This window comes from Oncorhynchus nerka, linkage group LG3 (genome assembly GCF_034236695.1).
Source record: "Oncorhynchus nerka isolate Pitt River linkage group LG3, Oner_Uvic_2.0, whole genome shotgun sequence".
Lineage (NCBI taxonomy): Eukaryota > Metazoa > Chordata > Actinopteri > Salmoniformes > Salmonidae > Oncorhynchus > Oncorhynchus nerka.
Window position 1 is genome coordinate 72,423,491 of NC_088398.1, and position 24,321 is coordinate 72,447,811.

Here is a 24,321-nt window from a genome sequence, read left to right on the forward strand (position 1 = left end):
TGCTGTCTGGATACAAAGTGTGAAAAGTTCCGGACTGGCTGTGTACTGGTCTCTCACAGTTCTCTCTCTCTCATATCTGTCTCTATTTCCCCTCTGGCTGCCTTTTCCACCTGTCTATATTTTGATCCCATTTTTCTCCCTCTCTCCATCTCCCTTCCTGTTCTTTCCAAACAGATATGTTTAACCCTGAGGTGGTACACTGTATTTGATGCTCAGTGCCAAATGTCTATTCTTCACGATAGATTTCCTTGACGGTAAACCGCAGTTTGGTCAGAATTAATAGTAATGCATGGTTGATGCTGTAGTCTACCTAACTAACGTTGCAAATGCAGTGTTGTCAGCATTATGCCTAGAGTCAGGTAATGAAGAGTTGGTATCATAGATCACTGTGTGTGTGCGGTGTGTGAGGTGTGTGAGAGATCCAGGGAAGTATGTTGTGGTGGAGGTCAGACATACAGAGAGGAAGTGTGAAAAACAAATATGTCTGCCCTTCTTCTGTCTCCTCCTCACCTGAGGATGGACAGAAACCCCAGAGCACAGGACAGGGACCGTTCAACGGGTGCAGACTACAGTACAATCAAAGAGGAGAAGGTAGCTGTAGTTTACTGTGGTCAATACGGACAAAAACTCCTTGGCTCAGTCATCTCAATCAGGTAAGGTTTTCTACCTGATATTTCATATTTCTAGTACAAATGTATTTTTCTCTACATTGGTTGGTTAGGTAGTGTACTCTAGACTAGGGCTTAGATTCAATCTGTAGCGTGGAAGATCTACGCTGTGGCGCAATTTAGATTTAAAGGCAATGTTCCTGCGTTGGTGGATACTGCATGTTTGTATAATTTTTCAAAAATTTATTTTAGGGGTGGATCAGCTTTAATATTGCAAATAGATTGTGGCTTCTATGAATGTGATTGTCTGCATCTTTTACAATCCCCCATATATGTATATATTTTATAAATGTATATGTTATTTTAAATATATATATTGTTTTGAAATATATTTTCCTTTATTATTTCCCCCTCCCCTAATTGGAGTAAACTAATGAACAACAACAATTAGGCTTTTACTTCCAGCTTATTCATACTATATACATTTTTACAGACACAGAGCATTTGTCAATAGTTATCTTTTGTTTGTTTTTAGTCCCATCCTTCTGCTACCCTCAACCCCTCCCATCTATCTCTAAAGACCATCCAGTCCCATCCTTCTGCTACCCTCAACCCCTCCCATCTATCTCTAAAGACCATCCAGTCCCATCCTTCTGCTACCCTCAACCCCTCCCATCTATCTCTAAAGACCATCCAGTCCCATCCTTCTGCTACCCTCAACCCCTCCCATCTATCTCTAAAGACCATCCAGTCCCATTCATCTGCTACCCTCAACCCCTCCCATCTATCTCTAAAGACCATCCAGTCCCATCCTTCTGCTACCCTTAACCCCTCCCATCTATCTCTAAAGACCATCCAGTCCCATCCTTCTGCTACCCTCAACCCCTCCCATCTATCTCTAAAGACCATCCAGTCCCATCCTTCTGCTACCCTCAACCCCTCCCATCTATCTCTAAAGACCATCCAGTCCCATCCTTCTGCTACCCTCAACCCCTCCCATCTATCTCTAAAGACCATCCAGTCCCATCCTTCTGCTACCCTTAACCCCTCCCATCTATCTCTAAAGACCATCCAGTCCCATCCTTCTGCTACCCTCAACCCCTCCCATCTATCTCTAAAGACATCCAGTCCCATCCTTCTGCTACCCTTAACCCCTCCCATCTATCTCTAAAGACCATCCAGTCCCATCCTTCTGCTACCCTCAACCCCTCCCATCTATCTATAAAGACCATCCAGTCCCATCCTTCTGCTACCCTTAACCCCTCCCATCTATCTCTAAAGACCATCCAGTCCCATCCTTCTGCTACCCTCAACCCCTCCCATCTATCTCTAAAGACCATCCAGTCCCATCCTTCTGCTACCCTTAACCCCTCCCATCTATCTCTAAAGACCATCCAGTCCCATCCTTCTGCTACCCTCAACCCCTCCCATCTATCTCTAAAGACCTCCCAGTCCCATCCTTCTGCTACCCTTAACCCCTCCCATCTATCTCTGAACACCATCCAGTCCCATCCTTCTGCTACCCTCAACCCCTCCCATCTATCTCTAAAGACCATCCAGTCCCATCCTTCTGCTACCCTCAACCCCTCCCATCTATCTCTAAAGACCTCCCAGTCCCATCCTTCTGCTACCCTCAACCCCTCCCATCTATCTCTAAAGACCTCCCAGTCCCATCCTTCTGCTCCCAACCCCTCCCACCTATCTCTAAAGACCTCCCAGTCCCATCCTTCTGCTACCCTCAACCCCTCCCATCTATCTCTAAAGACCATCCAGTCCCATCCTTCTGCTACCCTCAACCCCTCCCATCTATCTATAAAGACCATCCAGTCCCATCCTTCTGCTACCCTTAACCCCTCCCATCTATCTCTAAAGACCATCCAGTCCCATCCTTCTGCTACCCTCAACCCCTCCCATCTATCTCTAAAGACCATCCAGTCCCATCCTTCTGCTACCCTTAACCCCTCCCATCTATCTCTAAAGACCATCCAGTCCCATCCTTCTGCTACCCTCAACCCCTCCCATCTATCTCTAAAGACCTCCCAGTCCCATCCTTCTGCTACCCTTAACCCCTCCCATCTATCTCTGAACACCATCCAGTCCCATCCTTCTGCTACCCTCAACCCCTCCCATCTATCTCTAAAGACCATCCAGTCCCATCCTTCTGCTACCCTCAACCCCTCCCATCTATCTCTAAAGACCTCCCAGTCCCATCCTTCTGCTACCCTCAACCCCTCCCATCTATCTCTAAAGACCTCCCAGTCCCATCCTTCTGCTACCCTCAACCCCTCCCACCTATCTCTAAAGACCTCCCAGTCCCATCCTTCTGCTACCCTCAACCCCTCCCATCTATCTCTAAAGACCATCCAGTCCCATCCTTCTGCTACCCTCAACCCCTCCCATCTGTCTCTAAAGACCATTCATCTATTTTTCAACTGTGCTGTGATGTTTCACAAAAGTTCTGAACCTTTCTATTCTCATAGTTTCTACAAATTGTAAATTAAAGATGAACATTTTTACTAAGAGTGTTATTATACTATTGATCGATTGACTATTGATCGATCTGACTTTTCCGATCAACCAGCAGTGCGATTTGCAGAGTTAACTCCAGGTAAATGTTGCAATTCTTCAGCCATTCCTGAACCTGTGACCAAAAACAGCTACATATGGACAGTACCAAAACAAATGATCTAATGAGTCTCTTCGCAGCAAAATCTGCAGAGCTGAGATGGTTGTGTCCCCCATATATATGACATCATATTGGTTAATAATAATTTAAATAGAAAAAAAAGTTTTGAATCAGGTGTAATTTTGTGTATCAGTTCATAAACCATATGCCATGGAATTGGTACATCGAAAACCTGTATGTCACAGCTGTCAATCTTTTGGTCCTTAAATGAAATGGGTATACTTTTTTATTTATCAGAGTTTTCATTAACCAATTTTGGCCTTTAATGCAAGGCCCGACAGGCAAGTTTCTTAGTTCATCCGCCTTCCAATTCCTTCTTCTATTTTTGTGGTAATGCTGCAATCAGTTGGTTGTAATTTTGGGTAGAGCAGACACTTCCATGTATTTTTGTTAGCTGCATGTGTGATAGAACTCCACTAGTCTTATTTATGATATCATTTACAAAGAATATATAATTGGTTTGTTTTTTCCTCTCCAAAAAAATAGTTTTTTTAATCAATTAGTATATTTGAGTTGAACCATAATATTTGTTGTAATATTTGTTCTGTCTTTTCTGGCCGATTAAACTGAAATCGCAACCAATTTTCTATGGCTTGTTTTAAAAATAGCGATATTTTGGAGATTTCATTTTCAAATAACCAAAAGCGAGAGGCTGTAATCTGAATAAAGAGGAAAAGGCCATTCCTGAAGGCAATGTTCCCTCATTCACGGTAAACACTGCGTATGTCAGCTCAATGGGAAATGACCTTGCCACTTAAATTGTGCAACAACGTGGATCTTCTGCGCTACAGACTGAATCTAGCCCTCGGGCTTGTTGGCTTGGTAACAACATTGGAATAGACAGGTATTTTCCCTTTGTATTCATTTCTGCCTTTAACTTTCTTCCAGTTTAAATTTTCTCTGGGTGGTTTGAGGAAATTAGTCCTTGATAGTTCAAGGTAAACTGAGCATTTTTTCTTGCTACTGTATCTGCCTGCATGTGTTTTTTCTGTGCTTCTTGGCCTCTCTGCCTATTCAGTTCGACTGAATAGTGTTTCTGTGTCCCTCTGTTTATCTCTGGATAGCCTTGTCTGACAGCATGCATCGCCTGCGTGTCTCAATGTTGGTCTGCTTCATACTCCTGGGATTCCTCAGTTTCACAGGTAGGTGAACACCTTTGAGTATACCACTCATAGGCTGTGTTTTTCACAGGCAACCCAGTTCTGATATTTTGCCCAGTTATTGACAAAGGATCTGATCGGTCACCCATACTGTCCTAAAGTACTAAACTTTAGGTCTGACTCTTTCCGTTTCCCTTCACTGTGTCTTATCCAGGAGCAGAAGAGACAGAGACTGCTACAAAGGAAGGCAAAGGTGAGCCAGAAGGATGGATGAATATGTTTTATTATAGGGCGGCAGGGTAACCACTAGAATACCCTGGGGTGGCAGGGTAACCACTAGGCTACCCTGGGGCGGCAGGGTAGCCTAGTTGTTAGAGCTTTGGACTAGTAACGGAAAGGTTGCAAAATCGAATCCCAAAGCTGACAAGGTAAAAATCTGTCGTCCTGCCCCTGAACAAGGCAGTTATAACTGTTATAACTGTTCCTAGGCCGTCATTGAAAATAATAATCTGTTCTTAACTGACTTGCCTAATTAAATAAGGGTTAAAAAAAAATGTATCATTTGATTGATTGATTTTGTCCCTAGGCAGGGAAAAACGTGAAATGCCCAACTGGGCCCTTTGGTCGTCAGACTTCACAGGCTGGTTGCAGGAGCTGACTGCCCAGGCTGGTTACGACCGGATCCAGGACCTGGCCAGAACCTACTGGGCCCACTTCCCTATTGCCAGTTACCTAGGTTACGACAGCCCCGACGAAGACACAGAAGAATCTAAGGGGGTACCGGAATGAAGTTTGGGTCAAATGAAATCTTTGGAGAAGTTTTAAAATCACTGCCTTTTAACTATTGTCTGAATATTGCATTGATCAAACTATACCCTGAACATATTTAGTAGCAGACAGGCATGCATGCACACACAGTTAATGCTATAAATCTCCTTTAAACAAATTGATGGCTTATTGCGCTTTTCTTTGTCATCTAGTCAAAGCAGGAAAGCTTACAAAGTTATTATCTTTGAACAGTTTGATTCTCATACATTCAGATTCTTGCATCAGAAACCTGGCTTGATCTTGAGTGGCTTTGATCAACAATTTTGATTAAGACTGCACAGTGTTGATTGAGTTGGACAGAGAGCAATGGTGGTGGACAGAAGAGGGGGGGGGGGGCTGTCCTCGTTCTACGAGACATCTGTAGCTTCTGAGAGGAACGGAAAACTGAAATAAAACTTGTTGGAAATTTGCCACCTTTATCCAGCCTTTGACCAGGGCTCCATTACATCAGTAGTTCAAGTGAAGAAAGTAAAGAAGTGGTGCTCAGTGAGTGTTACTGGAATGGGCCCTAATTCGACCTCCGTTCATATATACAACAGAGCTCCTCATCAGAAGATTACTTCTCAACACTCTTGTGATACGGTACCACAGCAAGAATCCTCTCTGCTCTTTGCTCATCTGCCACAACACTGAATCTCATTTCATGGTGCAGTGTACTTACGGAGCAGAATGCTCTTTCTCCTGGAGAGTAAACTGCTGTGTCCAGAAATCCCCCGCGTTTTGCTGTTCTACTGGAGCTGTAGAAAACCTCCTGGAGCCTTCTATCTGCACAACCTGGTCTCAGAGCATTTTGTAATACTCTGTACGTAAATCCGAGACACTCCATTTAGTATTATATCCTACGTTTTGTATAGTATGTATTCATTTGTGGATGCCCATCACATTTCGTATGATATTACAAATCTGCTGAACTTATGGTATGTTATGAATACTAGCTAGGAGGCAACATTAGCTAGGCTAAGGGTTAGGTGTCAGGGTTAAACCTTTTTGGTTGTTAGAAGTTCCACCCCAACCAATCACCCTACTTTTGTTTTTGCCTTAAGTAAACATCTGTCTTATGTAACCATACCAAACGTAACATATCATGCTAATTTGAGTGTGCCAGATTTACATTTACGATGTTACATCTATTCTATGAGACCAGGTTGATCTGCATGGTAAGGGGGCTGCTACGAAGGAGGTCGGTAAGCCAGCAGAAAGAAACAGAACAGCAGGGGGAATGGGCTCAAACCTCTGATTGCACATCCTTCTTTTGTGGACAAATTGCTGTGAGTTTGTGTGTGTGGGGGAACAAGGAGTGGCTGGTGAAGGAATGCAGCTACTGTAGGCTTCAGTCAGGCAGAGTGTATGATGGGTTTATGTCTGGCTCAGTGTTGTAAAGAGAGGCGGGGGCGCTTAAGCTGCTACTGACGAATAAACGACAAAGACTGTAACATGAGTCTGAAGTCTCATGGGTCATCCATTTCTCCTCTCTGATATTTCCTCCTCCCTCTCTGCCCTCTGTCTATTCCCTCTCTTGCTTACAGTCTCTTATTCTCGCTTTCTTTGAGTTCCTGTATTTTCTCTCTCCCTATCTGTCCCGCTTGCTTTGTCTCTCATCTCTCTGTCTCCTTCCCCAACTTCTCCCTCCTTCACACTCTAGCACTTCTCTGCTTTAGCCCTGTGCCAGTTTTCTGTGTCCCTGTCCCAGCTTGGGAAAGACAAGGAGCTGCTGTTTGCTTCTCCAAAACACACACACGTTGACGAACGCACTCATGTCCACTTTGTGACCAGATTTCCTGGTGCCTCCCTGCATGTAAATTATTTGACAAATATTCTTTCAAAATAAAATTTATTTATTTATTTTATGCCATATATTGATGTCATAAATCAATGTTACCACCTCTTAATTATATTAGAATGCGGGATAATTATGAATTAAATGGTTTCACTGTCCAGATCCGTTTACACTTGTGAGATATCCAGACGCAATGCGTGCCTGACTACGTCCGGAGGTGGGCAGGAAAATCTGATCACAATGTGTTTTTGATCATGTACATCAGTGGTCACCAACCTTTTCTGAGTCAGGATCACTTTCTGAGTCAAAATGCAAGCAGGGTTCTACCGTTCAGATTTAACATGACTTAAAAAATGCAATCATCCTATGCAACATTTAAGCTATTAAAAACAGTACTGGCAATGAAGTTTGTGCAATAAACTATAGGCCCAATACTATTATCACCGCATATTGGCTTTGCATGAAAACTCAATGCGTTGTTGTTTGGACCAATTACATTTCAAAATTTGAGGTGGGTTATATGATCACACCGGTAATAGATCAGTTGTTGTATTACTTGTGAGGCTCAGCTGAGTGGAGAATACATTTAAATAATATGTTTTTATTTTACTTGGCTGATGGTCAGTCTCAGAGGAGAGAGAGAGCAGTAGACGGAGGGTCCGCCTCTCAATGTCCCTCTACTCTACCGTTCCTCCACTGACTGACCAAAAAGAGACACCGTCTTCCAGCTGGTGAAACTCGAGTCGCACATTTCTGCCTCATGCAGTTCATGTTGTTACTTTTATGAACAGAAAGGGAAATAAATAGGACCCAAGCTGCTAATAATAATAACAATACAAGCCCTATCGATACACGTTCCTACTCATTCATTACAGCTGCAGTGCTGGTTGTAGTGCGAGTGGAAGTACAAATAACGCACATTTTATGGCTTATAAAAGTATTGAACATGACAGTGCTGGTTAAGAACTTAAACAAAAATAGTCACTCTTTGCTGTATTCGTTGACAGTCTCTCTCTAGTCATGGTTTTAAACTGACAGTCTCTCTCTAGTCATGGTTTTAAACTGACAGTCTCTCTCTAGTCATGGTTTTAAACTGACAGTCTCTCTCTAGTCATGGTTTTAAACTGACAGTCTCTCTCTAGTCATGGTTTTAAACTGACAGTCTCTCTCTAGTCATGGTTTTAAACTGACAGTCTCTCTCTAGTCATGGTTTTAAACTGACAGTCTCTCTCTAGTCATGGTTTTAAACTGACAGTCTCTCTCTAGTCATGGTTTTAAACTGAAACATGGATTGAAACTGACAGTCTCTCTCTAGTCATGGATTTAAACTGACAGTCTCTCTCTAGTCATCTCTCTCTAGTCATTGTTTTAAACTGACAGTCTCTCTCTAGTCATGGTTTTAAACTGACAGTCTCTCTCTAGTCATGGTTTTAAACTGACAGTCTCTCTCTAGTCATGGTTTTAAACTGACAGTCTCTCTCTAGTCATGGTTTTAAACTGACAGTCTCTCTAGTCATGGTTTTAAACTGACAGTCTCTCTCTAGTCATGGTTTTAAACTGACAGTCTCTCTCTAGTCATGGTTTTAAACTGACAGTCTCTCTCTAGTCATGGTTTTAAACTGACAGTCTCTCTCTAATCATGGTTTTAAACTGACAGTCTCTCTCTAATCATGGATTGAAACTGACAGTCTCTCTCTAGTCATGGTTTTAAACTGACAGTCTCTCTCTAGTCATGGTTTTAAACTGACAGTCTCTCTCTAGTCATGGTTTTAAACTGACAGTTTCTCTCTAGTCATGGTTTTAAACTGACAGTCTCTCTCTAATCATGGTTTTAAACTGACAGTCTCTCTCTAATCATGGATTGAAACTGACAGTCTCTCTCTAGTCATGGTTTTAAACTGACAGTCTCTCTCTCTAGTCATGGTTTTAAACTGACAGTCTCTCTCTCTAGTCATGGTTTTAAACTGACAGTCTCTCTCTAGTCATGGTTTTAAACTGACAGTTTCTCTCTAATCATGATTTTAAACTGACAGTCTCTCTCTAGTCATGGTTTTAAAAGTTTTGAAATCTCAACGTTGCTGTAGCTTTCTTTTATGCCTGATACTTTACTGCAGACACGGTAATCTGAGCCATCCGCTTGGCCAGCAGTAGGCCAATAGTGCACTTGATTTGCTCTCCAGGCTTGCAGGGAGGCAGAATTTGTACCTTCAGACACATGAAATGGTTCGAAATTGGAATACTTTGCCTACCTGGTGCGAAGGGCAGCTAAATCAGGTGCACCTACAGCCAACTGCTCAAGATGAATAAAAAAAAATAGGAACACAAGGCTTTATCGTTTGTTTTTTTACAGAAATGTTCGGTGATCAACTAGAAATTCCTTGGAGATTGACCAGTCAATCACGATCGACCGGTTGGTGACCACTGATCTACAAATGCGGGCACACTCAGGATGTGGACACAATCAGGACAAAGGACGTATGTTAGCAGCAGGTATAAACGTGGCTTCTGAATCTCACTTCTAAACAGGCCATTGGCCTATCATTAACATTAACCCTTCAGCTAGACAGTGGTAGCAGACAGTCTAGTGTGTGTCTGCTGTGCTTGGCGTCTATGACTGACTGAAACAGTATCCGTTACCTTGGTTGACTGGGACACGTGGATTAGTTAGTAGTCAGTGGCTGTGATCTTGCCCTGTACTGTTTACACCAAGAAACGTTGGGAAAGATGTAAGAATGAAACAAGTTATTTCATAGGAGAGATGAGAGCGATATGCACAGGTCTTCACATTGTGAAGGTGTGTGTGTGCGTGCGTGCGTGCGTGCGTGCGTGCGTGTGTGTGTGTGCGTGTCTAATGAGAAGAACAGAGACGGGGATGGAAAAATATTTATCGGAGGAGAAAGAAGGAGAGGACAATAAGATTGCATATGCTTAGGAACTAAAGCAGCAAAGCGCTTTCTCAATGCAACTGCGTTTTCCATTGACTTATTCAATATCGCTCCCTCTTTCTGTCTCTGTTCAATTACTTGCAGCCTGTCTCATGGGCAGTGATGTCAAGGTAAATGCTGATCTCAGTCTGTGGTGAATAACCTAATGGTCCCTATAAATTCAACACAAAAGGTGGGTAAACGGTAGCACAAAATAAAAAAGGTGTGTAAATGGCGTTTAAGTGCATTTAGCGTCCGCTACACTATTGTTCATGGGTCTGACATAACTGTTTGGTCTCTCTCTTAACCCTTGTAGTCTTAACATTCGGGATACTCTCCTTGTCCGAAGGGTCAAAAATGACCCGCCTTCACTAAACCCCTAAAATAAAGCAGCTTAATTGAATTTTAAACCCCAAATCTATTTGCATGAAGAAACAACCTGTTATTGATCACAAACTTTGTGAATATCTGGGTTTTCCTTCTTCTCATTGCAGAAAGACTGCATTTAAACAGTGGGCAACTCTCGTTTTTATTACAAAACACCTGTCATAATTGTTTTCTTTACTAAAGTAGAGGTTTATTATTATTATGATTGCTAAAGGGACTGCATAGGTGTAAACCATTTTTTTGCAAGAGATAGCACTTGTATAGCCTAAGAAGGTAGCAGAAATGTGCAAAAAGTAGTTTTGAATGCATTTTATTGAATCAACTCTAATTAGCACATGTAGGATAGTATGCAAGTGTATGTGCATGGACTTTGCAGATGTATTTCTCATGTGCAGCACATAGTATTTGTTTTACAGTCCTCCTTTGGGGGCAGAATTGGCATCTCCTCCTCTTGCCTGACCCAGCTGCAGCCTCAGGTGGATCAGGACAAGATTCAGCCCCCTGAATAGCTTTCACAAGCGAGGCAGAGGCTGCTGGGGGGAGGGGGGCTCCCTTCTTTCAATGTGTGGTGTTACAAGTGCCTTTCCCAGCTGCTCCAGGAACACCCTCCTCTTGTTCCGCTTATCAGGCATCCAGGTAGGGTTGATCTTGTTCCATATCAAGAAGGCGTTGTATGCGTTGTTGTATACATCAATGATGTTATGGACGATGACCAGGGGCCAGCGGGCAGTCATCCTCCTGCAGCTGTAAGTTCCAATCACCTTGTCCACATCTACTATGTTGTGGTTGTAGTCTTTGATGAGAAGGCCTCTCCCCCCCTTGTTGTGAGGAGTGCAGGGGGAAGCTCAGGCTTGTTCTTTCTAACTGTGCCAACCATGGTGATCTTCCTCTTCAGGAGCTGCTGGCTGAGTGCAATCAGTAGCACACAATCGCCATTTCTGTGTGTGTGTGTGTCTTTGTGGTTTTTGTGGTGTGTAAATTATTTTATAACTGCCGGGTCAAAAATGACCCTAAGACAATCTTTGTACCCCGGTGGTGTACAGCTTTCATGGAAATATGAACAGAAGAGATGTTTAACTTTTTCTAATGTTGGGGTCACTCTAAGACAAGTCATCAAATTTCAAGTTGAAAAAATATAATTTAAGGGGTTTTCTCTGCTGTTAAACATAGTAGCGAGTAATTCTTTACACGTAAGGGTTCATTCAATTCAATGGCTTTATTGGGAAATGTGTTTACATTGCCAAAGCAAGTGAAAGAACTAAAACAACAAATCAAATAAAAACAAAGACAAAAACAACCAGACATTAACAGTAAGCATTACACAGATTAATAGTTACATTTACATTACATTTAAGTCATTTAGCAGACGCTCTTATCCAGAGCGACTTACAAATTGGTGCTTTCACCTTATGACATCCAGTGGAACAGCCACTTTACAATAGTGCATCTAGGTCTTTTAAGGGGGAGGAGGGAGGGGGGGGGGGGAAGGATTACTTTATCCTATCCTAGGTATTCCTTAAAGAGGTGGGGTTTCAGGTGTCTCCGGAAGGTGGTGATTGACTCCGCTGTCCTGGCGTCGTGAGGGAGTTTGTTCCACCATTGGGGGGCCAGAGCAGCGAACAGTTTTGACTGGGCTGAGCGGGAACTGTACTTCCTCAGTGGTAGGGAGGCGAGCAGGCCAAAAACAACCAGACATTAACAGTAAGCATTACACGGATTAATAGTTAAGAGATTAACACAAATCAAATAAAGAGAAAAACAACCAGACAATAACAATAAACATGACACAGATCAAAATGTTTCACAACATTTACATTTATATTATTAGCGGATAAATGTTACATAAGTGACATTATGCAAATAGTAGAATGTATGAATAATGGGGAAAAATAGGCAGATAAATATAGGTTTTATTTACATTGGTTGACCTTTTCTTGTGTCAGCAGGTTACACATTTTGTGGCTGGGATTGCACACAATATAGTAGCCAGATCTAGGAAAAAAGTTCCAAAGGCTGGGTATACAATCGTGGCCAAAACTTTTGAGAATGACACAAATATACATTTTCACAAAAGTCTGCTGCCTCAGTTTGTATGATGGCAATTTGCATATACTCCAGAATGTTATGAAGAGTGATCAGATGAATTGCAATTAATTGCAAGTAATCTTTGCCATGCAAATGATTGTGGACTTCAGGAAACAGCAGAGGGAACACCCCCCTATCCACATCGATGGAACAGTAGTGGAGAGGGTAGTAAGTTTTAAGTTCCTCGGCATACACATCACAGACAAACTGAATTGGTCCACTCACACAGACAGCGTGGTGAAGAAGGCGCCACAGCGCCTCTTCAACCTCAGGAGGCTGAAGAAATTTGGCTTGTCACCAAAAGCACTCACAAACTTCTACAGATGCACAATCGAGAGCATCCTGGCGGGCTGTATCACCGCCTGGTACGGCAACTGCTCCGCCCACAACCGTAAGGCTCTCCAGAGGGTAGTGAGGTCTGCACAACGCATCACCGGGGGCAAACTACCTGCCCTCCAGGACACCTACACCACCCGATGTTACAGGAAGGCCATAAAGATCATCAAGGACAACAACCACCCGAGCCACTGCCTGTTCACCCCGCTATCATTCAGAAGGCGAGGTCAGTACAGGTGCATCAAAGCTGGGGCTGAGAGACTGAAAAACAGCTTCTATCTCAAGGCCATCAGACTGTTAAACAGCCACCACTAACATTGAGTGGCTGCTGCCAACACACTGACACTGACTCAACTCCAGCCACTTTAATAATGGGAATTGATGGGAAATGATGTAAAATATATCACTAGCCACTTTAAACAATGCTACCTAATATAATGTTACATACCCTACATTATTCATCTCATATGCATACGTATATACTGTACTCTATATCATCTACTGCATCCTTATGTAATACATGTATCACTAGCCACTTTAACTATGCCACTTTGTTTACATACTCATCTCATATGTATATACTGTATTCGATAACATCTACTGTATCTTGCCTATGCTGCTCTGTACCATCACTCATTCATATATCTTAATGTACATATTCTTTATCCCCTTACACTGTGTATAAGACAGTAGTTTTGGAATTGTTAGGTAGATTACTTGTTGGTTATTACTGCATTGTCGGAACTAGAAGCACAAGCATTTCGCTACACTCGCATTAACATCTGCTAACCATGTGTATGTGACAAATACAATCTGATTTGATTTGATTTGAACTGAATCCCACAAAACATGTCCACTGCATTTCAGCCCTGCCACAAAAGGACCAGCTGACATCATGTCTGTGAGTCTCTCGTTAACACATGTGTGAGTGTTGACGAGGACAAGGCTGGAGATGACTCTGTCATGCTGATTCAGTTCAAATAACAGACTGGAAGCTTCAAAAGGAGGGTGGTGCTTGGAATCATTGTTCTTCCTCTGTCAAACATGGTTACCTATAAGGAAACACGTGCCGTCATCATTGCTTTGCACAAAAAGGGTTTCACAGTCAAGGATATTGCTGTCAGTAAGATTGCACCTAAATCAACCATTTATCGGACCATCAAGAACTTCAAGGAGAGCGGTTCAATTGTTGTGAAGAAGTCTTCGGGGCGCCCAAGAAAGTCCAGCAAGCGCCAGGACCGTCTCCTAAAGTTGATTCAGCTGCGGGATCGGGGCACCACCAGTACAGAGCTCAGGAAGGGTAGCAGGCAGGTGTGAGTGCATCTGCACGCACAGTGAGGCGAAGACTTTTGGAGAATGGCCTGGTGTCAAGAAGGGCAGCAAAGAAGCCACTTCTCTCCAGGAAAAACATCAGGGACAGACTGATATTCTGCAAAAGGTACAGGGATTGGACTGCTGAGGACTGGGGTAAAGTTATTTTCTCTGATGAATCCCCTTTCCAATTGTTTGGGGCATCCGGAAAAAGCTTGTCCGGAGAAGACAAGGTGAGCGCTACCATCAGTCCTGTGTCATGCCAACAGTAAAGCATCCTGAGACCATTCATGTGTGGGGTTGCTTCTCAGCCAAGGGAGTGGACTCACAATTTTGCCTAAGAACATAGCCATGAATAAAGAATGGTACCAACACATCCTCTGGGAGCAACTTCTCCCAACCATCCAGGAACAGTTTGGTGACGAACAATGTCTTTTCCAGCATGATGGAACACCTTGCCATAAGGCAAACGTGATAACTAAGTGACTCGGAGAACAAAACATCAATATTTTGGGTCCATGGCCAGGAAACTCCCCAGACCTTAATCCCATTGAGAACTTGTGGTCAATCCTCAAGAGGCGGGTGGACAAACAAAACCCCACAAATTCCAAGCATTGATTATGCAAGAATGGGCTGCCATCAGTCAGGATGTGGCCCAGAAGTTAATTGACAGCATGCCAGGGTGGATTGCAGAGGTCTTGAAAAAGAAGGGTCAACACTGCAAATATTGACTCTTTGCATCAACTTCATGTAATTGTCAATAAAAGCCTTTGACACTTATGAAATGCTTGTAATTAATCTTCAGTATTCCATAGTAACATCTGACAAAAATATCTAAAGACACTGAAGCAGCAAACTTTGTGGAAATTAATATTTGTGTCATTCTCAAAACTTTTGGCCACGACTGTATAGTGTATAAGAGGTCATACAATACGTTTTTTACTGATTCATATGTTGATGATGTAAAGAATATTTGCTGGTCTGTGGTGTGTCATGAGGAGTAACATTGACACATTTATGAAATTGCTTATTCCGGTTACTAAGAAGCATGCATCCATTAATAAAATGACTGTAAATACTGTTACTTCTCTCAATAACACGGCTATGCTCACAGACTCTGTACATAGTCCAGGCTTTTCTTCGTTTTGGGTCAGTCACAGTGGTCAGGTATTCTGCACTGTGTACTCTCTATTTAGAAGAGGTAGCGTTCCAACTTGCTCTGTTTAGAACGAGGTAGCGTTCCAACCTGCTCTGTTTAGAACGAGGTAGCGTTCCAACTTGCTCTGTTTAGAACGAGGTAGCGTTCCAACTTGCTCTGTTTAGAACGAGGTAGCGTTCCAACTTGCTCTGTTTAGAACGAGGTAGCGTTCCAACTTGCTCTGTTTAGAACGAGGTAGCGTTCCAACTTGCTCTGTTTTAGAACGAGGTAGCGTTCCAACTTGCTCCGTTTAGAACGAGGTAGCGTTCCAACCTGTTCTGTTTAGAACGAGGTAGTGTTCCAACTTGCTCTGTTTAGAACAAGGTAGCGTTCCAACTTGCTCTGTTTTTTGGTTGATTTTTTTTCCAATGTGTTAAGAGGTTCTCTTTTTTTCCCCCATAATTTGGTTGGGTGTAATTGTGTTACTGTCCTGGGGCTCTGTGTCATCTATTTGTATTTGTAAACAGAGCCCCAGAACCAGCTGGCTGAGGGGACTCTTGACTCGGTTAATCTCTTTGCAGGTTAAGGCTTTGAGATGGAAGGTTTCGGCATTGCTTTCCTTATGGTAGTTGTAGAGTTTAACGGCTCTTTTCTGGATTTTATAATTAGTGGGTATAGTCCTAATTCTGCTCTGCATGAGTTATTTGGGATTTTGCATTGTATTTTGAGTATATGTGTGTAGAATTCTACATTCAAAGTCTCAATAGGGTGTTTGTCCCATTTTGTGAATTCATGGTTGGTGAGACTTCACAACCATAGAGGGCAATGGGTTCAAAACTGATTGGATATATTTTTTAATCTAGATCCTAATTGGGATGCCAAATGTTATGTTCCTTTTGATGGCTTAGAAGGCCCTTCTTGTCTCTCAGATTGTTGTGGAAGTTACCTGTAGTTGTAACGTCAATGCAGGGAGTCAGGGAGCAGGTGCAGTTAGTGAGTTTAACATTAATGAACATAGAATGATACAAAACAAGAGAAACATCTGAAAAGGAAACATAACCAATACTACAGCTGAAGTCGGAAGTTTACATACACTTAGGTTGGAGTCATTAAAACTAGTTTTTCAACCACTCCACAAATGTCTTGTTAGCAAACTATAGTTTTAGCATGTCGGTTAGGACATCTACTTTCTGCATAACACAAGTCATTTTTCCAACAATTGTTTACAGATAGATTATTTCACTTATAATTCCCTGTATCACAATTCCAGTGGGTCAGAAATGTTCATACACTAAGTTGACTGTGCCTTTAAACAGCTTGGACAATTCCAGAAAATGATGTCATGGCTTTAGGAGCTTCTGATAGGCTAATTGACATAATAAAGTCAATAGGCGCTGTACCTGTGGATGTATTTCAAGGCCTACCTTCAAACTCAGTGCCTCTTTGCTTGACATCATGGGAAAATCAAAAGAAATCATCCAAGATCTCAGAAAAAAAATTGAAGACCTTCACAAGTCTGATTCATCCTTGGGAGCAATTTCCTATCGCCTGAAGGAACCACGTTCATCTGTACAAACAATAATACGCAAGTATAAACACCATGGGACCACGCAGCCGTCATACCGCTCAGGAAGGAGACGCGTTCTGTCTCCTAGCGATGAACGTACTTTGGTGCGAAAAGTGCAAATCAATCCCAGAACAACAGCAAGGGACCTTGTGAAGATGCTGGAGGAAACAGGTACAAAAGTATCATATCCACAGTAAAACAAGTCCTATATCGACATAACCTGAAAGGCCACTCAGCAAGGAAGAAGCCACTGCTCCAAAACTGCTATACAAAAGTCAGACTACGGTTTGCAACTGCACGTGGGGACAAAGATGGTGCTTTTTGGAGAAATGTACTCTGGTCTGATGAAACAAAAGTATAACTATTTGGCCATAATGACCATCGTTATGTTTGGAGGAAAAAGGGGGGCGCTTGCGAGCCGAAGAACACCATCCCAACCGTGAAGCACGGGGGTGGCAGCATCATGCTGTCAGGGTGCTTTGCTGCAGGAGGGACTGATGCACTTCACAAAATAGATGGCATCATGAGAACGGAAAATTATGTTGATATATGGAAGCAACATCTCAAGACATCAGTCAGGAAGTTAAAGCTTGGTTGCAAATGGGTCTTCCAAATGGACAATGACCCCAAGCATACTTCCAAAGTTGTGGCTAAATGGCCTAAGGACAACAAAGTCAAGGTATTAGAGCGGCCATCACAAAGCCCTGACCTCAATTCTATAGAACATTTGTGGTCAGAACTGAAAAAGCTAGGGGGAGCAAGGAGGCCTACAAACCTGTAGGCCAAAATTCACCCAACTTAATGTGGGAGCTTGTGGAAGACTACCCGAAACCTTTGACCAAAGTTAAACCATTTAAAAGACAATGCTACCAAATAGTAATTGAATGTATGTAAACTTCTGACCCTCTGGGAATGTGATGAAATAAATAAAAGCTGAAATAAAACTCTACTATTATTCTGACATTTCACATTCTTAAAATAAAGTGGTGATCCTAACTAACCGAAGACAGGGAATTAAATGGATTAAATGTCAGTGTAACGTTCGTCTGTGGGAGAAAGAGAGGAGGACCAAGGTGCAGCGTGGTAAGTATTCATTATGCCTTTTAATGAAAACGAATACTCGAATAACACAACAAAACGATAAACGAGAATTACACGAAACGAAACAGTCCTGCCTGGTAACATAGACAAAGATAGAAAACAATCACCCACGAAACACAATCGAAAACAGGCTACCTAAATATGGTTCTCAATCAGGGACAACGATTGATAGCTGCCTCTGATTGAGAACCATACCAGGCCAAACAGAAATAGCAAATCATAGAAAAACTAACATAGACAACCCACCCAATTCACGCCCTGACCATACTAAAACAAAGACATAACAAAAGAACTAAGGTCAGAACGTGACAGTATCCCCCCTGAACCTATAGGGGAGGGTCTGGGTGGGTGTCTGTCCGCGGTGGCGGCTCTGGTGCGGGACATGGACCCCACTCCACCATATTTTTTGTCCGCCTCCTCAACCGCCTCCGTGGCCTCTTTCGAGCAGCAACCCTCGCCGCCGACCTCGGACTGGGGACCCTAGCAATGAGTCCCAAATGGACGGGAGATTCCGGCAGCACCGGACGAACGGGAGACTCCGGCAGCTCCGGAGTGAAGGGCGATTCCGGCAGCTCCTGGCTGACGGACAGCTCTGGCAGCTCCTGGCTGACGGACGGCTCTGGCAGCTCCTGACTGACGCACGGCTCTTGCAGCTCCTGGCTGACGGGCGGCTATGGCAGCTCCTGGCTGACGGGCGGCTCTGGCAGCTCCTGGCTGACGGGGGCTCTGGCAGCTCCTGGCTCTGGCAGCTCCTGGCTGACGGGGCTCTGAGCGGCTGGCGGGCTCTGGCAGCTCCTGGCTGACGGGCGGCTCTGGCAGCTCCTGGCTGACGGGGGGCTCTGGCAGCTCCTGGCTGACGGGGGGCTCTGGCAGCTCCTGGATGGCGGGCGGCTCTGGCAGCTCCTTGCTGGCGGGCGGCTCTGACCGACAGTCAGGAATTGTGAAAAACTGAGTTTAAATGTATTTGGCTAAGGTGTATGTAAACTTGTATGTATGTAAACTTCTGACTTCAACTTGACCTTTTTATTTAACCTTTATTTAACCAGGAAGGGCTCATTGAGATTTAAAATCTATTTTTCAAGAGCGTCCTGGCAAAGATAGGCAGCACCAAGTCATTACAAAATTTACAGACAAACAACATGAAAAACTACAAATAATCTAGTAAAAACCATAGAATTCACAAGAGTATAGCTAAATCAAAAACAGCAAATTAAAAACATTGACAGGTCTCAAGATCATTCATCAGTGATTTAAAAATACCAATCGGGACAAGTTCTTCCAGTTTTAAAGTATTTTGTCAGGCTTTCCAAGACGATGGCGCAGAGTACATAAAAGCCCTTTTACAAAATTCAGTTCGGACATTTGGAACAATTAGCAGGATAAAGTCCAGCGAACGAAGAGAGTACCCACCACATTTCTGAACAATAAAAATGCCCAAATAAAAAGGTAGTAAACCCAAAATGGCTTTGTAAATAAAAGTATACCAGTAACTGACCCTACGAGTGACTAGAGAAGGCCAGCCAACCCTGGTATATAAAAGTGCAGTGGTGCATAAGGGTTGTGCAGTTTAAAATAAATCTCAAAGTGCCATGGGAAAGAGTGTCAATTGATCTCAAACACTGAGCGGAAGCATTCATATATAAAATATCCCCATAGTCTAGTAAAGGCATAAATGTAGCTGATACTAGCCTCCTTCTGGCTTCAAAAGAAAAACATTCCTAAAATAAAATCCCAATAGGTGAAAGGTTCAGAGGTCTATTTCTTGCTTTAGAAAACACCATTAGTTTAGTTTTGTCAGTATTGAGGATAAGCTTCAATTGACACAAGGTATGTTGAACAGTATAAAAAGCAGTTTGCAAGTTCTGGAAAGCTTTTGTAAGAGACGAGGCACAACAGTAAATAACAGTATCATCAGCATAAAAATGAAGTTGCGCATTTTGGACATTTCTGTCTAAATTATTTATATAAATAGTGAATAAGAGAGGACCAAATACAGAGCCTTGGGGCACACCATTAAAGACAGACAATTTAACAGACATAAGCCCATCAAATTGAGTGCACTGAGTTCTATCAGACAGATAGTTACACTCGACAATCTCTGCCTTTAGTATAGCATGATCAACTGTATCAAAGGAGAGATCAATAAAAAGTGAGACAGTGCTATTTTTTGTCAAGGGCTTCAGTGTTATCATTTAAAACCTTCATGGCTGCTGTAATTGTGCTATGCTTCTTCCTGGTACATTGATACCAAGATGGCGTAGCAGTCGGACGTGTGTTTTGTCTTGTCCCGTCCTGTATAGTGTAAATATAGTTTTTCCTCGTTTTTTTTCTGTATATATTTCGTACATATTTTAATCTCACTTTCCAACTACAGGCTGAATATACTCTCCTGCAACCCGCATCACCCAATGTGGTACGGATCTGCTTTTTCTATACTTTAGAATCGGAACCCTCATCAGAAGCTAGCCGCTAACTAGCTACTAGCTAGCCACTGCTAGCGGTCTTCAACGCTAACTAGGACACCAGCGCGACATCTACCCAAAGCATATCAGACTGCTTTTTCTCTACCACATCTCCGGATTCCTACCGCAAGCTCTGAACCTTTATACCGGATCATCGTAAATAGCTAGCTGCAATCCGAGTGGCTACTCCTGGCTAACGTCTCTGTCCCAGAGCAAGCACCAGTTAGCCTGGAGCTAGCCTCGAGCTAAGCCCATCTCCCGACTAGCCGAAGAGGTCCAAAGATACCTAATTTGCCAATTGGCCTGGACCCTCTACTGACCCTCTACTGCCGACACGGAGCCCCGCCGATCCATCACGACTGGTCCGCCGACATAATCGTCCGAGGGGGTTTCAACAGGCTTTTCCGCCGCGACATCGCCAAAGATCCATCTGCTGGCCAAGGCCCGCGAGCTTTCTGAATCGCTGTATCTCCAGCTCACCGCATGAAGAGGATTAAACAGACTCACCCCATCGTGACGTCCCTCAAAGGTTAACTCTCTAGCCCTCGCTATCTCCCTGCTTGCTAATTCGGCCTGCTAACGGCTTGTCAAGCTCCGGTCCGCTAACTGCTACCTTGTCTAGCTCGGGCCTACGAACTGTTAGCTTGTTAGCACAGGCCTGCTAACCGTCTGAACCACCGCGTCCCAATCACTCTCTGACCCCATTTACTTTCTATCTCTTTTTGATTTTTAATTTGTTTATACCTTCCGGAAACCTGCCTCACCCAATGTGATACGGAATCGCTATTACTTTTACTCTTATTTTTATGACACACTCAAGAACCTCCAGACGCTAACCAGCTAACTAGCTACAAGCTAGTTAGTCATTGTTAGTTTTTTTTTAAAACCTGGATAACACTCGCCAGCCCAGCCCCCCTGCCCATCCACCGCTGCCCCCTGGACACTGATCTCTTGGCTACATAGCTGACGCACGCTGGACTGTCCATTAATCACGGTACTCCTTTCTGCTTGTTTGTCTTACCTGTCGGCCCCGTTGCCTAGTCAACGCCATTTTACCTGCTGTTTGTTGTGCTAGCGGATTAGCCCTGCCTACTGTTTTTAGCTAGCTTTCCAAATTCAACACCTGTGATTACTGTATGCCTCGCTGTATGTCTCTCTCAGATGTCAATATGCCTTGTATACTGTTGTTCAGGTTAGTTATAATTGTTTTAGTTCACAATGGAGCCCCTAGACCCACTCTGCATACCCCTGTTACCTCCTTTGTCCCACCTCCCACACATGCGGTGACCTCACCCATTACAACCAGCATGTCCAGAGATACAACCTGTCTCATCATCACCCAGTGCCTGGGCTTACCTCCGCTGTACCCGCACCCCACCATAACCCTGTCTGTGCATTATGCCCTGAATATATTCTACCATGCCCAGAAACCTGCTCCTCTTATCCTCTGCCCCCAACGCTCTAGGCGACCAGTTTTGATAGCCTTTAGCCGCACCCTCATACTACTCCTTCTCTGTTCCGCGGTGATGTGGAGGTAAACCCAGGCCCTGCATGTCCCCAGGTACCCTCATTTGTTGACTTCTGTGATCGAAAAAGCCTTGGTTTTATGCATGTCAACATCAGAAGCCTCCTCCCTAAGTTTGTTTTACTCACTGCTTTAGCACACTCTGCTAACCCTGATGTCCTTGCCGTGTCTGAATCCTGGCTCAGGAAGGCCACCAAAATTCAGAGATTTCCATACCCAACTATAACATCTTCCGTCAAGATAGAACTACCAAAGGGGCGGAGTTGCAGTCTACTGCAGAGATAGCCTGCAAAGTAATGTCATACTTTCCAGGTCCATACCCAAACAGTTCGAACTACTAATTTTGAAAATTACCCTCTCCAGAAATAAGTCTCTCACTGTTGCCGCCTGCTACCGGCCACCCTCAGCTCCCAGCTGTGCCCTGGACACCATTTGTGAATTGATCGCCCCCCATCTAGCTTCAGAGTTTGTTCTGTTAGGTGACCTAAACTGGGATATGCTTAACACCCCGGCAGTCCTACAATGTAAGCTAGATGCCCTCAATCTCACTCAAATCATTAAGGAACCCACCAGGTACAACCCTAACTCTGTAAACAAGGGCACCCTCATAGACGTCATCCTGACCAACTGGTCCTCCAAATACACCTCCGCTGTCTTCAACCAGGATCTCAGCGATCACTGCCTCATTGCCTGTATCCGCCACGGAGCCGCAGTCAAACGACCACCCCTCATCACTGTCAAACGCTCCCTAAAACACTTCTGTGAGCAGGCCTTTCTAATCGACCTGGCCCGGGTATCCTGGAAGGACATTGACCTCATCCCGTCAGTTGAGGATGCCTGGTCATTCTTTAAAAGTAACTTCCTCACCATTTTAGATAAGCATGCTCCGTTCAAAAAATGCAGAACCAAGAACAGATATAGCCCTTGGTTCACTCCAGACCTGACTGCCCTCGACCAGCACAAAAACATCCTGTGGCGGACTGCAATAGCATCGAACAGCCCCCGTGATATGCAACTGTTCAGGGAAGTCAGGAACCAATACACGCAGTCAGTCAGGAAAGCTAAGGCCAGCTTCTTCAGGCAGAAGTTTGCATCCTGTAGCTCCAACTCCAAAAAGTTCTGGGACACTGTGAAGTCCATGGAGAATAAGAGCACCTCCTCCCAGCTGCCCACTGCACTGAGGCTAGGTAACACGGTCTCCACCGATAAATCCATGATTATCGAAAGCTTCAATAAGCACTTCTCAACGGCTGGCCATGCCTTCCGCCTGGCTACTCCAACCTCGGCCAACAGCTCCGCCCCCGCAGCTCCTCGCCCAAGCCTCTCCAGGTTCTCCTTTACCCAAATCCAGATAGCAGATGTTCTGAAAGAGCTGCAAAACCTATACCCGTACAAATCAGCTGGGCTTGACAATCTGGACCCTCTATTTCTGAAACTATCTGCCGCCATTGTCGCAACCCCTATTACCAGCCTGTTCAACCTCTCTTTCATATCGTCTGAGATCCCCAAGGATTGAAAGCTGCCGCAGTCATCCCCCTCTTCAAAGGGGGAGACACCCTGGACCCAAACTGCTATAGACCTATATCCATCCTGCCCTGCCTATCTAAGGTCTTCGAAAGCCAAGTCAACAAACAGGTCACTGACCATCTCGAATCCCACCGTACCTTCTCCGCTGTGCAATCTGGTTTCCGAGCCGGTCACGGGTGCACCTCAGCCACGCTCAAGGTACTAAACGATATCATTACCGCCATCGATAAAAGACAGTACTGTGCAGCCGTCTTCATCGACCTCGCCAAGGCTTTCGACTCTGTCAATCACCATATTCTTATCGGCAGACTCAATAGCCTCGGATTCTCGGATGACTGCCTTGCCTGGTTCACCAATTACTTTGCAGACAGAGTTCAGTGTGTCAAATCGGAGGGCATGCTGTCCGGTCCTCTGGCAGTCTCTATGGGGTGCCACAGGGTTCAATTCTCGGGCCGACTCTTTTCTCTGTATATATCAATGATGTTGCTCTTGCTGCGGGCGATTCCCTGATCCACCTCTACGCAGACGACACCATTCTATATACTTTCGGCCCGTCATTGGACACTGTGCTATCTAACCTCCAAACGAGCTTCAATGCCATATAGCACTCCTTCCGTGGCCTCCAACTGCTCTTAAACGCGAGTAAAACCAAATGCATGCTTTTCAACCGATCGCTGCCTGCACCCGCATGCCCGACTAGCATCACCACCCTGGATGGATCCGACCTTGAATATGTGGACATCTATAAGTACCTAGGTGTCTGGCTAGACTGCAAACTCTCCTTCCAGACTCACATCAAACATCTCCAATCGAAAATCAAATCAAGAGTCGGCTTTCTATTCCGCAACAAAGCCTCCTTCACTCACGCCGCCAAGCTTACCCTAGTAAAACTGACTATCCTACCGATCCTCGATTTCGGCGATGTCATCTACAAAATGGCTTCCAACACTCTACTCAGC

General features: G+C 44.0%; 1 protein-coding gene across 2 annotated transcripts; it reads left to right on the plus strand.

Annotated features, from left to right (window-relative positions):
* Nucleotides 1-309: 309 nt before the first annotated feature.
* On the plus strand, nucleotides 310-5,522 carry LOC115115889 (otospiralin-like). 2 transcript variants are annotated; one of them, XM_065006313.1, is made up of 5 exons: nucleotides 310-653; nucleotides 4,183-4,232; nucleotides 4,359-4,436; nucleotides 4,609-4,647; nucleotides 4,981-5,522. In XM_065006313.1, exons 3-5 carry the CDS (start codon nucleotides 4,373-4,375, stop codon nucleotides 5,181-5,183), a joined length of 306 nt encoding a protein of 101 aa, XP_064862385.1. In that variant the 5' UTR covers nucleotides 310-653; nucleotides 4,183-4,232; nucleotides 4,359-4,372; the 3' UTR covers nucleotides 5,184-5,522. The 2 variants fall into 2 exon arrangements, with proteins under 2 accessions (XP_064862385.1, XP_029500230.1); XM_029644370.2 differs by lacking the exon at nucleotides 4,183-4,232 and having other exon boundaries at nucleotides 314-653.
* The last annotated feature ends 18,799 nt before the right edge of the window (nucleotides 5,523-24,321 follow it).